The following is a 17,465-nucleotide window of genomic DNA, read 5'->3' on the forward strand; positions in this document are numbered from 1 at the left end:
GATGGCATTGTACTGATTTATTGTTCTTATTTCATCTCCTCGATTGATATTTATAGGATTATGGTTGATTAATGATTCAAAAGAAATCTTTCCGAATGAACAAAGTTTCATGGCCGCGTAACATCATATAGGGTGTCCAAAGGTGCGTTTAGCACAGCGCTCTATATGAGACTATTAAAGGAGATATATGCTGATTATAAATATATAATAAAAAATATGAATATATGTATATGATGAGTATGTTGTATTTTGGCGCCATGCCGGGATATAAAATAAATTTTGAGACAAGAGGCGGTTTCGCGGGAAATTTTGGCGGGATTTTTTTCATTTTTTTAATGAATCATAAAGAAAACATCCTCGCTCTTGCAAAAAAATGCAAAGACTGTAAAAAAGTCTACGAGACATTGGTAAAATGCTTCGGTATGGATGCTCCTAGCTATTCCACTGTAACGTATCATGTTAGGATGTATCACTTCATGAACAAAAAGGCGCCCATCATAAAAATTGACAAAAAATCGCCGGATAGTTAGTATGGTTATCTTGGGTACGGCGGCACTGCGTTCCACCTTACCCAACATAACAGTTTGACACTTTACAAAACCGTTAACGTATATTTTACAACACAAACGACAATACTAACTTAACCTTAAATATTTACAAAACCGCCAACCACTTCACCTCACTAACGACTTCACTAACGACTTCACTAATGAAAAATAAACGTTCTCACTAACGTTCCCACTAATGTTCTCATTTACAAAAGTATTGCAGCGCTTCCCATTGCTGTGCTTCACACAATAGTTCATATTCTTCAGTATCGCTGCTGTCACTCCAATCGTCAGAGTCAAAGTCACTGTCAAAATAAATGTTAGTAAGTTTTGACAAAGCTAATGAAACACGCTTACCGTTTGTATCTATTGCTTTTATATATCTCCCATTATGTTTGTTGTCATAAACGCTCAAACTAACTTTACCCTTTCTCCCTCGTATCTGATAGAATGTATTTTCACGAGGAACGAAGAACAAATTCTTGAACTCATGACCGTTGTAGTTTGTTATCTCAATAGTTTTCGTCATTTATATAAAAATAAAATAAAAATAATTTTAAAAATAAACTTAAAATTAATGATATCACCACTCCCACACGTATGAAAACATCCATTTAAATTTAGGTGAAGTGGTGAGATCTCACCTGTTTTTTCACCTCTTTTTTCACCCTGTTGAATTCATTGCTTTATAACTCTCTTCCTTGGTTTCTTTTTAGTTGCTTTCTTTACGTCCGTCTCCAACTTGACTGTCTTTCTTCTTCGTCCGTAATGATACCAGTTACTTCCACCAGTCAATGGGTCAAATGGTCTTTCGTAAGGGTTTCCATACATTCCATAGGGACCATACGGAAGAACTACTGGTGGAGAAGAAACATTTTCTTTAGTTCCATCGAATCTATTTAAATGCATTGTTTCACCTTTCATCTGGTCATTAAAGTCTTTTGCGTGTTTTGCAAACTCATCGTCCTTTCCTAAAGCATTTTCTGACTCAGTCGCAACCAAATTAGATGCTTTATTTATGAGCCCTATTTTATTTAATCTTAACTTCTTTGCAACCCAGCCTCCAATCTTCCCTTTATTTGCATCTAATGTCTTCGAAACCCTTCCTCCACTCATTTTATTTACTGCGTCATAAGCTCCAAGTGCTTTTGCTCCAAATGCTAATGCTTTTGTTCCCATTGCGCCTAAAGCTGCCCAAGCTACCATTTACACCATATTAAAATCATCTCTCTTCAATATTATCTCATAAAAGTTCTCGTTACTGGAGAAAGTCAATGAAACATAAGCGTTCTCACGGGCTTCGCCCTCACCGCTTTGCGGTCTATCTAACTTATTTCTTATCTCATCTATACGCTTCAAAATGTCTGAACAATTGCTAACATCTTCTACAACAGTTATTTCATCATGAATGACCTTCAAGAACAAGCTCATTTAATATGCTATTAAAATCATCTCAATAATGAGTCCATCCTTTCCATCTTTAGGTAGCACAACATCTTTCATTGAAGAAGGTTCGACAAGTCTTATGTTAAACTTACTGACAAAGTTTGTTATACTATAATGCTTCGGCGGCGAATACATGTAGTTTGAAAGACATAATATAGATTCTTCAGCAAATTCACTTATACTGGATTTTATAACAATGTTTTCACGAGACCAAATGCCACCAATTGACAATCTTGTAAGCAATCCTGCTGAACCTTCTACTGTAAACGTCGATGGTAACATTCCACGAAGGTCATCTATTGACATCGTTGAGTCACTGTATTTAAATATTTTCTTAAAGCAATCGTCATTATCTAACCATGCAATAGCTTTGAAGTTTTCATTCGAATATACATCTGCTTCATTAAATGTAAATCCTGACTTCTTTGCAGAGATGACTTTAAAATCTATTGAGTTTGTTTCAAAATTATATGCTATGGTAACTTCTGAAGGTAATGGATGCCCTTCCGCAGTCAGTTGTTCTCTCACTACCGTTTGAAGCTTTGTGTTAAAAACTTTCATGTCATCTCCTGTGTCTAGGTTCACATACACAGCAACAGGAAAACTATCTTGCTTCTTTGTTTCATCATTATACCTCAAAACATTAAAGTTCTTCAATAATATTGTTCTTCCTGCTGGAATACTTCTAACTTGTCTTATTTCAATAGCTTTCTCACCTCCTATATACTCTACCCAGTGTCTTGGATATTCATAAGTATACTGACTTTCTTGAATTTTGGTAGGTTTCATCATAACGTGTTCATAGTATATCTTTATACTCTTGTCAGTTAGACTCGGTGCTATGTTCTGAATATTTCTGACTTGCATTTTTAATGGAGATAAAATGAAGCATTTAATACATGACGTAGATGAAGACATGAATGAAACTACAGACAAACTTAACTCTTCTCTTATTCTTCCTTTCAGCAAAGATTATGAGTTCTGTTCAAATGGTGTTTATTTCTATTGTGGAAAGATGGGGTCAGGAAAGACATTTAACCTCATTCGTCATATACTCATAACAGAGCGTTTAGGAAACGACTCTTACTATGACCAAATCATTATATCAGCAACTTCAGATTCTATGGACTCAACAGCGAAAACATTTATGTCAAAAGTTCAAGCCTCTGTCGTTAAAGTTCCAGACAGTGAACTCATTGAATTTCTTCAACGTTACATTCGACGTAAGAGGAAATATTATGCCATCGTTGAATTTATACAGTCAGGAATGCAAAAGACTTCTGAGGAGATGGAAAGAATTATTGACAAACACCACTTACGTCAATACTCAGGAGTTTACGATATGAAACGACTTACAAACTACATTCTGTCAAAACTTTCAAAATACCCCTTCAAAAAATATCCATCAAACACTCTGCTCGTTTGTGACGACTTCGCCGGAAAAGGTTTAGTTTCAAAACCAGACTCACCATTAGCTAACATCATAATTAAAGTTAGACATTACCATTTAACTGTAGCAATACTTATGCAAACATGGAGGTTTTTAGCTTTAAACATAAAACGTCTCATAACTGACTTCGTTATCTTTCAAGGTTTCTCACGCTATGATATTGAACTCATTTGGAAACAGTCAGGTATAACATTACCTTTTGAAGAAATTTGGGAAGCATATAAGTCTCTCATCTCTCCTCGTTCATACCTTGAGATTCATATCATGACTAATACCATTAAAGTCAAAAATATTCCATGGGAACGACCAACATTATTTTAAAGCTTAACCTTCAATTGACTGATGGTAAACAAATTCCATGCATCTCTGTCGCCATTTCTGTTAATATTTTTGCTGTCATTCATATCATCCACTTCCCCATCCGTTAGCTTTTGAGGATATGCGTTAGAATAGCTGTTCTTAAATGAAGGCTTTTCACCTTTGAGAGCATAAACTCTATAACTTTCTGCATACTTTATGTTTGAACCTCCTGAGCCATCATTGACATAAATTTTTATAGGCTTCCACCCTTTGTTCATGTTCCTGCTTCTTCCCTTTGCTCTTTTGTTCAGTAGTTCTACATCTTTATACACAGCACCTGTCTCAGTGAATTCAACAATATTTTCATTCGTTAGCTTTACATTCAAACCCTTGTCGAGTATATTGTTCATTTCATACATATAAAAGGTTTTTATTCTATATGAAATGAGAAGCAAATCCATCTTAGCTGGTGCCGTTAATGTTCCAATTGAACCAACATCAAATGTTGACTCACGAACGACAAACAATATTGTCATAAAGAACTATAGTTCAGAGTGTTTGAAAGAAAAAGAACCAGAACTGAAATCCGTGAATTTAAACTCAGCTTCAAACGCTAACGCTACATCAGATGTTAAGTTAGAGTATCCACCACTGGACCAAATTCTATCAAGAGAAGCCAACGACAACCCTTACACAAATGTTCAAACAAATCCTTCAGATAACGTAGACCATTACCTTCTTCAGTTATACCAAACAATTTTACTCAAAGACGATAAGAAGCTTTTGACAAATCTTATAAGCAAGAACCAAATAATTCTAACAAAGGAGGACCCTGAAAATGTTATCTCACGAATAACAGGGAAACAATGTGTCATTGACTATCTCGACCCTGAAATCGAATGCTGTGGTCAAACTCCACTATTCATGAAAATAGGTAACATCCGCATCATTGAAACACCAGGAACTACAGGAGTTGAGTTTAAGTATAAATATTCGAACGAGTATACAAAACTTTCAACAGAATATAAACTTTGCTTGAAATATGTTTTAGTAAATTAAAGCAATTTGTAATATCTATCCAAAACTTCTTCAACAGTATCGAACTCATCTTCATAATGCAAACCTAATCTTATTGACTTGGTGCAGTTTTCACTAACACAATATTTTTCTGTTCTCTTGACTGACATAACTAACTCATTTGTTTCATCAAACAGCAACAACCAAAGTTCATGACCTAATACATAACATTCATACTTTATATTTTTAGCTCTGAGTTCTCTTGTAAGCTGTTGCATTTAATATTTTCTAAAAAGTCAACTTCAACAGTCATTCGCACTGGTGCCTTCAGTTCTACAGGCTCTCCTTGAAAGTCAACAAGTCTGAATTGCATGTCTTTCAAATTATGAGGACTAATGCGAACCCATTTACCTAAATGAGTTGCTATGACAGGAACGTTTGGAATGAACATTGAATTGACTGCATAACAGAAGGATTTATATTCTACTGAACCTTTACTATTAACTCCTGAAATGCCTGTGACATTAGCTATTTTAGACTCAATGTATAAACAATTACCATAACATACGTATGGAACAGATTTCATCTCAATCGTTTTGTCAACACTTTTCAAAGGAAATGTCATATGGTATGCTCCTAAAAGAAGTTGAACTCTATGACTCATTCGTGTTATCTTGAACTCTTTCTTGCTACTGAACTTCAATGTTCCCTCAGAAGAGAGTTCGACATCTATGTTGTCAATAGTTTCTTCATTTATGAGAGCATTTAACACTCCAGCAATTTTATCTATTCTATACCCAACTCTGTTAGGAAATGTTATAACACTTCTTTTGTCATCTATTTCAAACTCCATGAAATCTGTTTCGTCAGTTATAACGAATGAAGCAATAGTATTAAAGTCAACAACTCTGAAAGCAAGCGCTTCATTCTGAAGACCTAAGTTTGTTTGTAGCTTTACTGTCCCGTATTCGTTTGGGTCTGTACTTTGCAAATAGAACAACATTTTATTCTCATTAAAATATGACTATTGCTGCATATGCGTATGAAACAAATGAAGCAAGAAGAGCACATGAACTAGTAAACGAAAACTCAACTTTAACCATTGAAGGCAATGATTTAGTCATTGACGATGGAAAAACTAAAAAAGTCATTGATTTCGATACTTTTAACACTTATGACCCATTCATTACAACAAGCAAGGTTCCCATCATAAATGATGGAACGGTGCAATATATAAATTCTACAGTAGATGCCTCATTAGTGAAAGTATTAAATGTTCTCATTGAATTGTTAAAGAGCTTTCGATTTGACGACAACATTAAATGCCTAAAGAATTTAGTCATGAATGAGAAACAAATTCTCGGCGTTGCTGGTAGCAGTAATGATGTACACCTTATGACATTAGAATATTATAACGAACATAAAGATGAACTGAAAGGAGAGAAGGGTGACACCGGACCTCAAGGACCACAAGGAATACAAGGAATACAAGGAATACAAGGACCTCAAGGCGAGAACGGTTTGGATGGAAAGGATGGAAAAAATGGAAAAACTGCTAAATCATGGATATGGGACCTTATAAATACTGGTTTAACAGCTGCTTCATATGGAGTTCTTCAATACCAAATCGGAAAGATATGGGCAGTACTTGGTGAAGAAGTTTTAGATGACGTTAAAAATGCTTTGAACTTCATTTCAAATGGTTCGGATACTATTAAAACTTTATCTGGTTGGATGCAAGAAACAAGGAGTCAAATAGATACTGTAAGACGTATAGCAAACAATGCACGTACGGGATTGGATACTTTACGAGAAGCACAAAATACACTAAAGGAAGCAAATGATATTCTTGGCTCAGTATCAGACATGCATGAAGATTGGCTTAAAGGTATTGACAAATCTTTAAAAAATCACAGTCAGTCTATTGCTGACTACAAGAAAAGTATAGATTTTTTACATAGTGCTATGGACGTACATGATGGAAGCATAAGGAACTTACTTAATGCTAACAATAACTTACCAGGAACTATTAAAGCATTTATAAAGTCCTTTGTAAAACCCGGTGCTCTAACATTTAGGTCTTTGAGAGCAAGAGCATTGAAGTCAAGAGATGCAGAAACTCCAACAGAACCTACAGAAGGAACTGAAACAGCAGAAACTCCAGAAGAACCACCAAAACCAACAGCTAATGAAATATTGTTCGAATATTTTCCAAGGTACTCTGTTCTCATTGCATACATTCAAGAAATACTTAAGAAAGCAGACTTGACTTTAGGAGATGATGAAAGTTCTGTATATCTTTCGTTCCAGTTTCAAATAGCAGAACTTTTGAGACAGATATGCTTAATGTATGACAACATCTCTGATTTCACAAGATATGATGACGACCATGACCCCGAACATGGTGAAGAAGAAGTTTTACAAACATCCATTAAGACAGGAAAGGTTTTAACTCAAAGTCTCATTATTGACACCAAAGATGGCGAAGTGGACGTTCTTCAAGAGCTGAAGAAAAATACTTCTTCGGGAGGTGGTGGTAGGCATGAACTTGAAATAAATGAGATAGAAGAGAAATTAGCCGAAAAAGCAGATAAAGAACATAAACACAATATCTCCGATATAAATGAACTTCAAGCTACATTAAATAGTAAAGCGGACAAGAACCACGTTCATTATATAACTTCAGACGAACAGATTATAACGGACTACCATGGATATTTAACACGAAGTGATGAAGCGAAGACAAAAAATGTTAATGAAAGAAGATATAAATACATTCGTGCTAAAGGTTATGACATAAGCTGTACTGTACAGTATGACACGGGTAAAGCACCAGAAGCATTTGGTTATACCGGTGAAATTTATGCCTCTACTTTCAATGTTAACGGTGTATTAGTTGAACCAAGATTTACTTTGAGAGTTAAGTCAAAAATAACGTTTGAAGATGCTATTAAAAGTAAAGCTGACAAAGTTGAACTTGAAGCAACGAACAAAGTTTTGAAATCTCATAAACACAACATCTCCGATATAAATGAACTTCAAGCTACATTAGACAGTAAAGCTGACAAGAACCATACACATAAATCCTTCACTACTGTTAGAGCAGACGACATAATATTGAACTTTGACCTTGGTTCAAGTGCACCTTTAGAGAATCCGAGTACAAGCGTAAAAGATACTCTTAACAATTTAGATAAGAGTTGCAGGAATATTGAAAGTCATGCCAGAAACTTTGAAGCATATGAACTACCAACAATGTTAGATAAGAAAGCTGACAAGAACCATACACATAAATCCTTCACTACTGTTGCTATAGAAAGTATTGAAGGAACGGTTGAAGAAACTGGTGGGGATGCATTATATTGTAAACCTCCTAACTTTCCACAAGGTTTAACATCGGATGACGACATAACGACGATGAGAAACATTAGATGTAAAGATGTTTATGTCATGAAGGATGAACATAATATTAAATTCACTGCTCAAGATTTATATGACAAGAAAGCAGACAAAACAGAGCTTCAAACATTAAAGACTCAGATTCTTGAAACATTATATCCTATAGGCTCTATTTATACGTCAATGAACTCAACAAATCCAGCAACAGTTTTAGGTTTTGGTACATGGCAGCAGATTGTAGACAAATTCTTATACTGTGCTAACTCTTCAAAGCAAACAGGAGGTTCGAAGAAAATTACTGAAGCAAACTTACCTGCGCACACTCATACAGGAACTACAAACACAACAGGTAGTCATTCACATTCAATAACAAAAAGAGGTTATACAAATCTTGCAGCAGGTTCGGATAGACAGGGAATGAATAGATATGATATTTCAAGCGACCCAGTAGATTCAAGCGCAGGTATTTTCTGTGGAACCGCAGGAAATCATTCACACACTTTCACAACAAATCCAACAGGCTTGGGTAAAGATTATATGCCACCATTTATGACTGTATTTGCATGGTATAGAGTTCAATGAACGCGCTTGAGCCTAGAATAAAATCTTTAACTTTACATAAATGAGCTTGAAAGAAGTATTCGAACAACATCCATGGAGGTCTTTTAAGAAATTCAATGAAGCTGCAAAGAGTTGGGATTTACTAACAGAGCTGAAGTGAAAAGGTTCTTTGACAAAAATGTTGTACATCAAACAAAAATAAACCCTTACGACTACTTTTTACCAATTTACTCCAACACTCCTGACGCATACCAATTTGACACTCTCATTCAAAGCAGAAAAGGAGGACATAAACCATTCCTCATCTTCATTAATGTTAACACTCGTAAAGCATATGCGTATATAATGAAAAATAAAGGAACTCGTGAAGTGTTAAGAGTTTTACAAAAGTTTGTAGCAGAACATAGCCCAAGTACTTTAACATCAGACCAAGACAGTGCATACCTCAGCAATGAAATCACAGAATTTCTCATTAAGCATAACATAACTCACTACACTACTGAAGACCATAACCATAACATACTCGGCATCATAAACCGCTTCATAAGGACTCTCAGAGATTTAAACCAAGAGCGAGACTTTACCGAAGAAACAATGAAACATTTTCTCGAAGTATATAATTCCTCAACACATTCTACAACAGGACATACACCAAATTCAATGACACAACAACAAGAAGAAAAGTATATACAAAAGAAACGAAGTCAAACACAAAATATCAGAAATTCAACACAATTTACCCTCATTCCTGGTACAAAAGTTCGTGTAGTTCTTGACGACAAACCGTTGACAAAGAAACGTTTAAGGTTAAGTAGAAACTATTATATCGTAGACTCTACGCAAGGTAATGGATATCTTATAAAAGCTGCTGACGACTCCATAGCATTTTATCCTCGTCATAAATTAGTCGAAAGTAGTAATGGCAAACTTGCTGAAACCATTGACGAAGCAAAGCGAGGAGTGGTTATTGAAATACTTGACTATAACATAAACGATGACACTTATAAAGTAAGATATGAAGGAGGCGTTGAAGATGTTATACCATCTAAGAACTTGAGAGAGTCAAAGCCAACACATCTGGGACCATTAGAGCGGGAGTATTGGAAAGACAAAAACATGCCAGAAAGAATAAGAAAATTCTTCTAAACTTTTTCATTAGATGTAAATCAGACATGAATGAGAACAGTCATGATATCATTAATGGTACCATTTATTTTTGTCATAAATTTACACCAAAAAATATAATTTAGGTGAAGAGGTTAGATCTCACCTGTTTTCTCACCTGTTTTCTCACCCTCGTGAATTTTCATGAATTTCCTTAAGATAGAAAAATAAAGTTAGTTTTAAAATTATTTTTATTTTTTATTTTGTATGTAAAGACAATAATGTCAGTCGAAGCAAAAACATTCACGAACAAATCTAATGGTGAAACATTCACAAAAGGCACTTATAACGGTATTGAAGTCTTACGTAGAGACAAGGATGGTTACATTAATGCAACAAAGATGGCAAGAGAAGCAGGAAAGTTAAACCATTTAAACAGATTTCTCAATAGTGCTAAAATGCAGGAAATTCTTGAGTTTTGGTTGAAAGAATACGGTCGAGCCAAAAGTGGCTCAACCTCAAAACAAGCATTTTATGAGCTTACTAAGGGTGTTATAAATGAATTCAAAGGTATTTACATACATCCTGACCTCGTTCATTTTGTTGCTGAATGGTGCTCTGTAAAGTATGCATTTTATGTCAAAGATATTATGGACTCCATAGACAAGAAAGTTCATGAGAAGTTAGATGAAGAAGAACTCGAAGATACAGTGGAGAATGCTAAACCTTTGTTCGAAGAAGAAGTTGGAAAAATGTGTGAAAAACAATTAGAACATGAACGTGAGATATATTATGGTTATAGAGATTCTCCATACGAACTAGACCAATGGGAACAAGAAGATTTAAAGAGAGAATTTAGAGAATATGAACTCGCTAAGATAGCATTTGAAGCTGCAGAAAAGAAGTTAAAAGTTTGGGGTCGTTTTGTAAAAAAATATTGTGAGTAAATGAACCATTTATTTTTATTGAATTCACCAAAAAATATAATTTACGTGAAGTGGTGAGATCTCACCTGTTTTTTCACCTGTTTTCTCACCTCTTGAATTTTCATGAATTTTATATATTAATGTTTTCGTTATGCCACTTTGTGCCGTCAGTCAGTCAGTCAGTCAGTCAGTTTAGGAAATTTACACCAAAAAATAATGTTTAGGGTAGATGGTTAGATCTCACCTGTTTTTTTCACCTCTTTTTTCACCTCTTGAATTTTCATGAATTTTCCCGAAATAAAAAATAACGCTAATTTTATTTTTTTTTATTTTTTTATTTTGTATGTAAAGACAGATATGTCACACATTGAGTTTGAAACAGTTAGAAAGATTGACAATGACACCAAAGTGGTTAGAATCGGTGATTTAAACGTAAGATACTCAAAGAAATACAACAAATATTCTTTGTCAGACATTCTGACACCATCTGAAAAGAAACCGAAGGACTGGGTTAGAATTGCTTCTACTCAGAAAATTTTGACAAGAAATCCTGAGCTTATGATATCAGTAGCATTTCATGGAACAAGAGCATATCTCATCGACAAAAGTCTTATACCAATAGTTTTGTTATGGATTGACCCAGTTGTTGGATATAACTTCATAACATATGGTTCATTCGATACGGAACGTTGCAGTGAAGGCTTACTTTACATCGTTCAGAAACCGAAGGACTTCAACACAAAAAGATATAAGATAGGAAGGACATATAATATAACTCTAAGATATGACTCTACAGTCAATAGAGTCAAGGTTGTGTTCGTTAATGATATGAGAGCCGCAGAAACAGAACTACTCGAAAAGTTTGAGAAAATGTATGGTGCTCCCATAAAAGGTAAAGAAACGTTTGAAGTAGATGAGATAGATAAAGCTATAAAATTATTTGACGAAGTTGCTGAAAAATACATGTAAAGCGTTTATTTTTGGTCTTTTGTGAAAGTCAGAAAATAACGCTAATTTTTTCCTAACAATTTTTTTATTTTGTATAAAAGATATGATTTCAGGGATTTTTTTGACGAAGTGTTAATGTTCACTTCGTCAAAAATAACAGTTATATAATGAAAAAGTGAAAGTTATTCTTCATTTTTTTGTATGTAAGATATGATTTCAGGGATTTTTTTGACGAAGTGTTAATGTTCACTTCGTCAAAAATAACAGTTATATAATGAAAAAGTGAAAGTTATTCTTCATTTTTTTGTATGTAAGATATGATTTCAGGGATTTTTTTGACGAAGTGTTAATGTTCACTTCGTCAAAAATAACAGTTATATAATGAAAAAGTGAAAGTTATTCTTCATTTTTTTTGTATTTGACGAGAATGTCGGGTAGATGGTTAGATCTCACCTGTTTTTTCACCTCTTTTTTCACCCTCGTGAATTTTCATGAATTTCCTTAAGATAGAAAAAAAATAAAGTTAGTTTTATTTTTATTTATTTTTTTTTATTTTGTATAAAAGATATGATTTCAACAATCGGCACAACAACAATTCAAACAACTACAGCACCAAACTCGCTAGTCATGAATCCTACGTCAATGTTGGTAGAGATGAAAAGCTTTATTCCTCCTTCATATACTTTTGAAACAGAAATCCAGAAGATAAAGCAAGAACTTTTAACAAGTAATTTAGACTGTAGTGCGAAAGATGAAACAAATGAACAGTATCTTTATGAAATGGAGGACCTCATCGACCATTTACCTAAACTACCTGAAATTCAGCATCAAAAACTAACTATTCCTGAATTCGACGAAATTGAAGTCAAAGCAACTGACTCAGTAGAAATTAAGAAATTCATACGTAAAGTAAATTATGAATTCCTTGGTTTTCATTGCAACCATAAAGTTATGGACAAAGATTGCGACATGGTTTATAAAAATATTTCTGACCTTTACAAATCTGAAGAATTTAAGACCTACGACAACTTTGTTTCGTTAGTTGCAGAATGTGTATGGCAGATAAGAGATAAAGATAGAAGAGGTAAGGTATGGAATGAACAACTAAGACCCGCTATGTTTGAGATGAAGAGAGCAATTGACGCCTTAGTTGTTCTAGCAGGTCAAATTTCAATGTATAACGCAAAAATGAACCCGCAATGTTCTAAATGTAAAGCAGCAATAAGAAAATATAACTACTCCGTCAAAGAGATAGAACGTATGAGAAACGACTATGCAGACTTAAAGAAAGAAGCAGAAAAGCCAGCAGAAGATAAAATGGACATGTTGACATTTCTTAATAAAAATTATCCAACTGCTGACGATTTCCTATTATCTGACGTCAAGAAGAAGTATAAAGAAACTTTCGGTATCGTTAAAACTTTTGACATACTGACAGAAGAAATAGAAGCTACAAAACTGTTTAGGATTTCAAATATACATCGTACAATTCATGTAAAACGCTTGTGAAAAAAGAGGTGAGAAAAGAGGTTAGATCTAACCTTCTACCCTAAACATTATTTTTGTCTGATTTACGCTCATTACGATGAAGAAGTCTTGACAAAACATGTACGAAGAAGTTTTGACAAAACATGTACGATGAAATCATGAAAATTCATGAGGTGAGAAAACAGGTGAGAAAACAGGTGAGATCTCACCACTTCACCTAAACATTATTTTTGTCTGATTTACGCTCATTACGAAGAAGTCTTGACAAAACATTTACGCTCATTACGAAGAAGTCTTGACAAAACATTTACGTTCATGTTTGACAAAACATTTACGTTCATGTTTGACAAAACATTTACGTTCATGTTTGACAAAACATTTACGAAGAAGTCTTGACAAAACATGTACGAAGAAGTCTTGACAAAACATGTACGAAGAAGTCTTGACAAAACATTTACGAAGAAGTCTTGACAAAACATGTACGAAGAAGTTTTGACAAAACATGTACGATGAAATCATGAAAATTCATGAGGTGAGAAAACAGGTGAGAAAACAGGTGAGATCTCACCACTTCACCTAAACATTATTTTTGATGAAAAATGACCAAATTTCATGAATTTCCTTAAGATAGAAAAAATAAAGTTAGTTTTATTTTTATTTATTTTTTTATTTTGTATGTAAAGACAGTAATGTCAACATCAGAGAACACAACAACTGCTATCGTTCATGAAGCCATAAATGAAGAATACGAATACATACAGTATAACAAACAATTGAGACTCATTCGTTCAGTCAAAGATGACATGTACCAAATGCAAAGTATAATGAATGCTCTTAGTTCTACAAAGCAAGCATATCATTGGTTTGAAAACCAACAGGCAAAAGAACTTTTAGAAGAATTTCCTCATATGATTGTTTCCCTCGGAAAACCGAGGGAAGAGATTCCATTCGAAAATCGCAAGAATTTGGCTCCTGGTTTGAAAGGTTATTATGTTCATAGACTTTTAGTAAATGCTGTAGCAATGTGGGCTTCACCTCGTTATGCTTGTTATATTTTCATGATGTTAGATGAACTATATAAAGCAGAACGTGGAGAGATGGAAAAGAAACTTCAAGCAAAAGATGAAGTCATTGAATCCAAAGACAAAAGCATACAGAAAAGAATACCACGTTCAGTACCAAAAGGAAAGGAAAAGAGTTATAAGTATATGATTTACGCTGAAGAGTTGGAGAAAGAAGAAGATAGAGATATGGTTATGTTGCATTTAGTCAGAAGAAACAACAAAAGCTTTTACGACCTTGCTAAGATTTACAAATCTGACAGAAACTGGTTCTATCGTGAAAACTTACCGATTTCAATGACACCGAATGAGCAAATAAAGGAAATTGTCAAAAATACTCTTCCTCAAACACACTATGACATCAAAGGTTGCACAATACTTACATTCAAAGAAGACTTACCGCTACTGAAGGAAAAGATAACAGAATATTTCGACAACTTCAAAGAGGAAGAATAAAAAAAATCTAAGCTAATTTTATTTTTTTATAAAATTTTATCTCATATGAAAGAACATGAATTTAGAATATTCGGAACTCATGACAGAAGAAGAGAACGAACAACATGTAAAAGATTATGCAAAATTTCTGAAGACATACAAAGCATTTAAACAATATCTAAATGCTTCTAAAGATTATGCAAAATTTCTGAAGGTATATAAAGCTTATGAAAAAGCGTATGAAAAGTTTATACATTGGGGAATTGTTGTAAAATATCGATATGAAGACTAACCAAAAATATATTTTTGCTTAAATAGCTTCAGGGTCTATTTCTTCAACCATTTCACTTCCTTCGTCAATGTCAATAGAAGCTTCTTCAACCTTTGGTAAGAATTTCTGTATAACATCTTTGTTCGTTATTGTCTTCAGAGATGAAGGATAATATTTCACATTTGTTTCACCCTTCTTATATTCTTTCTGTTCGGAATGATTTAAAGCAATACTGAAGAAGTCAATGTTAGAGTTCTTTATGACAGTATAATGAGTATCTTTGACATTCACGAAGAAACTCTTTTGTTTCAAAACTACTGCTAACTCTTGTGAAGTATAACGTTTGCGGTCAATGACAATAGCTAATGGTCTGACATACTGACCAAACTTAGATTCTTTCACAAACTTCTTGTTAAAGATAACATTAACGTTTGAAGCACCATTGAACTCATTCTTGATGGCAGTAGCGAGAGCATTGTATGAAAAGAACTTGCAATCTTGCATGTGTTTCATTAAAATAAAAATATTAAATTATTTTGAAAAATAACTTAAAAAAATCTAATCTAATTTTTTCAAAAAATATTTTTTTATTTCCTACTAAAGATGTATCGGAAGTTGTCTAAGTTAGAACACTCGGAAATAAAACAACTTCTTACAGAAGCTAACATAGATGTTGCAAAACATTACGCGACAAACAAAAAAGCACTCGCTGACATCCTCAATGACTATAATGGTGCAATAAGTTATGATAGAATTCATGAGTTCATAAATGCAAGAGCATTTCCTTTAAATGACGTTGCTATTGACTTATATCATAGACGTTCAATACCTCATGAAGTAAGGCGTGAGATGTTTGACATAACAAATGCGAACGTTGGTCATACTCGTAAAGCTCTTTCTCATGATGTTCGTCAAGAGATGTTTGAACTTACGAACTCAAACGTTGGTGAAACAAGAAGAAGAGATGACACACTGAAACAACAGAGAAGAGAGATGTTTAAAAGTGCTATAGAACAAGTTCGTAAAGCTAACGATGTCATTCGTTCCATTGACGACAAACCAAAAGAAGGTGAGAGATGGTTAAAGAAAGATGAAGAGAATAGGAAGAGAAATGTGAAGTCAGGCAATAGACTCATTGACTTTAACATCGAAGCTTTAGATGAACCAAACAGAGACTACTTACACAAACATTTCGGTAAGGTTTTCATGAGACTCTTAGAGAAAATTAAAATAAACTCCCAACAGAGATGGATGGTATGTTATAAACTTGGTGGAAAGTATGAATGTTCTACGTTAAACCTCAATAATATTGGAACATTACTACATCAGCTCTTGAAGGAGAACTTTATATCAGAGATAGAAGCAAATGCTGCAGGTATTGTTGAAATGCACTATGACTTCTTCTTGACAAACATAAAGAATCTTACCGAAATAAAGATGTATGATTTAACAGAATATGAAGGCTTAACGATGTCAGATGTAAAGAAAGGCAAACCAAAAAAGAGACCATATAGAGATGAAAGCACACTGACAAATGACCAGAAAACCATTTTGGAAGCTCTTAAGCAAACAGGAAACCCAGCACTTATAGAAAGCTTTTGGAAAGATAATGGTGAAAAGAAGTTTTATAAGAAGAGAAGCGGTCAGTTCTGGAAGTATCTTTGCACATTACCTATAAATCTTGAACGCTACCAAATCTTCAATGAATTGAACAAAAGAACTGCAGCACTTATGACAGAAGACAACTGCTTCGTTTATGCTTGCATTCAGGCTGGAGTAAATGAAGAAACTATTGACCACATGAGAGAAGTCATTCGTGTTAGAGACTTTCCTCAAAGTAAAGTACAAGAAATTTCTGACGCAACAGGTATAGCATTTAATGTTACCATTGGTTATTTCAATGACTCAAGACATAATGAAATAAAGAGATACATACCAAAAGAATGTGAAACTGTTAGAACTATTGACTTTTCTTGTTGAAGACCACTACATGCTAAACGAAAGATTACCAATGACAACATATTTCATTCGCAACTATATAGAAATCTTGAAGGAGTGTGGTGGAATGAACATTGAGAAACAGATGAAGATTTATACAAAGAGAGAGAACAAATATGTAGTTCGTTATGATAGAACAACACCGTTATGGGATGTTATGAAAACATTGTGGGAGTGCAAATATTTCGAACCTATTTCTTATGGAGAACTTTTCACATATACGACTGACTTATATAAACAGAACCTTGCACCATTTAAAGATTTGACATATGCTCCAAAGTATTGTGTACAACTGAAGAAGAAAGCCGAGTCAAAAGAAGTAAATAAAAATAAGTGCAAGTTCATTCCTGAGCACGTTTTCTTTGCTGACTTTGAGTGCAGCACAGACGGCTTTCATAAAGCTTTTAACATCTGTTATGACAGTGAAGATGGTTCAGTGAGTGAAAGCATATGGGGTCAAAACTCTGCAACAGAATTTTTGGAACGACTTCCTGACAAGAGTTTAATATATTT

The 17,465-nt window shown here is 34.0% G+C and overlaps 9 protein-coding genes and 2 pseudogenes across 11 annotated transcripts, besides 2 other annotated features; 9 read left to right on the forward strand and 2 right to left on the reverse strand.

The window, feature by feature from the left end:
• Positions 1-128: 128 nt before the first annotated feature.
• Positions 129-524: a mobile genetic element.
• On the forward strand, positions 225-524 carry TVAGG3_0557040 (annotated as a pseudogene). The gene has a single exon. A coding segment is annotated over exon 1 (300 nt).
• Positions 525-17,465: part of a mobile genetic element that runs on past the window's edge.
• TVAGG3_0557060 (protein of unknown function, DUF4106 family) lies at positions 2,911-3,765 on the forward strand (the record flags this gene model as incomplete). Its single annotated transcript, XM_051238360.1, has 1 exon — positions 2,911-3,765. One exon carries the CDS (start codon positions 2,911-2,913, stop codon positions 3,763-3,765), a length of 855 nt encoding a protein of 284 aa, XP_051096184.1.
• TVAGG3_0557070 (uncharacterized protein) lies at positions 5,000-5,347 on the reverse strand (the record flags this gene model as incomplete). Its single annotated transcript, XM_051238361.1, has 1 exon — positions 5,000-5,347. One exon carries the CDS (start codon positions 5,345-5,347, stop codon positions 5,000-5,002), a length of 348 nt encoding a protein of 115 aa, XP_051096185.1.
• On the forward strand, positions 6,496-8,662 carry TVAGG3_0557080 (organellar and viral DNA polymerase type B; the record flags this gene model as incomplete). Its single annotated transcript, XM_051238362.1, has 1 exon — positions 6,496-8,662. A coding segment is annotated over one exon (2,167 nt), but the record flags the coding sequence as incomplete, so codon positions are not given.
• On the forward strand, positions 9,382-9,867 carry TVAGG3_0557090 (integrase core domain containing protein family; the record flags this gene model as incomplete). Its single annotated transcript, XM_051238363.1, has 1 exon — positions 9,382-9,867. One exon carries the CDS (start codon positions 9,382-9,384, stop codon positions 9,865-9,867), a length of 486 nt encoding a protein of 161 aa, XP_051096187.1.
• TVAGG3_0557100 (uncharacterized protein) lies at positions 10,476-10,772 on the forward strand (the record flags this gene model as incomplete). The annotated part of the gene is made up of 1 exon (XM_051238364.1): positions 10,476-10,772. One exon carries the CDS (start codon positions 10,476-10,478, stop codon positions 10,770-10,772), a length of 297 nt encoding a protein of 98 aa, XP_051096188.1.
• TVAGG3_0557110 (organellar and viral DNA polymerase type B) lies at positions 12,267-13,208 on the forward strand (the record flags this gene model as incomplete). The annotated part of the gene is made up of 1 exon (XM_051238365.1): positions 12,267-13,208. The coding sequence occupies one exon, from the start codon at positions 12,267-12,269 to the stop codon at positions 13,206-13,208; it is 942 nt and encodes a 313-aa protein (XP_051096189.1).
• On the forward strand, positions 14,396-14,704 carry TVAGG3_0557120 (uncharacterized protein; the record flags this gene model as incomplete). The annotated part of the gene is made up of 1 exon (XM_051238366.1): positions 14,396-14,704. One exon carries the CDS (start codon positions 14,396-14,398, stop codon positions 14,702-14,704), a length of 309 nt encoding a protein of 102 aa, XP_051096190.1.
• On the reverse strand, positions 14,994-15,467 carry TVAGG3_0557130 (uncharacterized protein; the record flags this gene model as incomplete). Its single annotated transcript, XM_051238367.1, has 1 exon — positions 14,994-15,467. One exon carries the CDS (start codon positions 15,465-15,467, stop codon positions 14,994-14,996), a length of 474 nt encoding a protein of 157 aa, XP_051096191.1.
• On the forward strand, positions 15,558-16,433 carry TVAGG3_0557140 (organellar and viral DNA polymerase type B; the record flags this gene model as incomplete). The annotated part of the gene is made up of 1 exon (XM_051238368.1): positions 15,558-16,433. A coding segment is annotated over one exon (876 nt), but the record flags the coding sequence as incomplete, so codon positions are not given.
• TVAGG3_0557150 lies at positions 16,686-17,447 on the forward strand (annotated as a pseudogene). The gene has a single exon. A coding segment is annotated over exon 1 (762 nt).

This window comes from Trichomonas vaginalis, chromosome II (genome assembly GCF_026262505.1).
Source record: "Trichomonas vaginalis G3 chromosome II, whole genome shotgun sequence".
Taxonomy (NCBI): Eukaryota; Parabasalia; order Trichomonadida; family Trichomonadidae; genus Trichomonas; species Trichomonas vaginalis.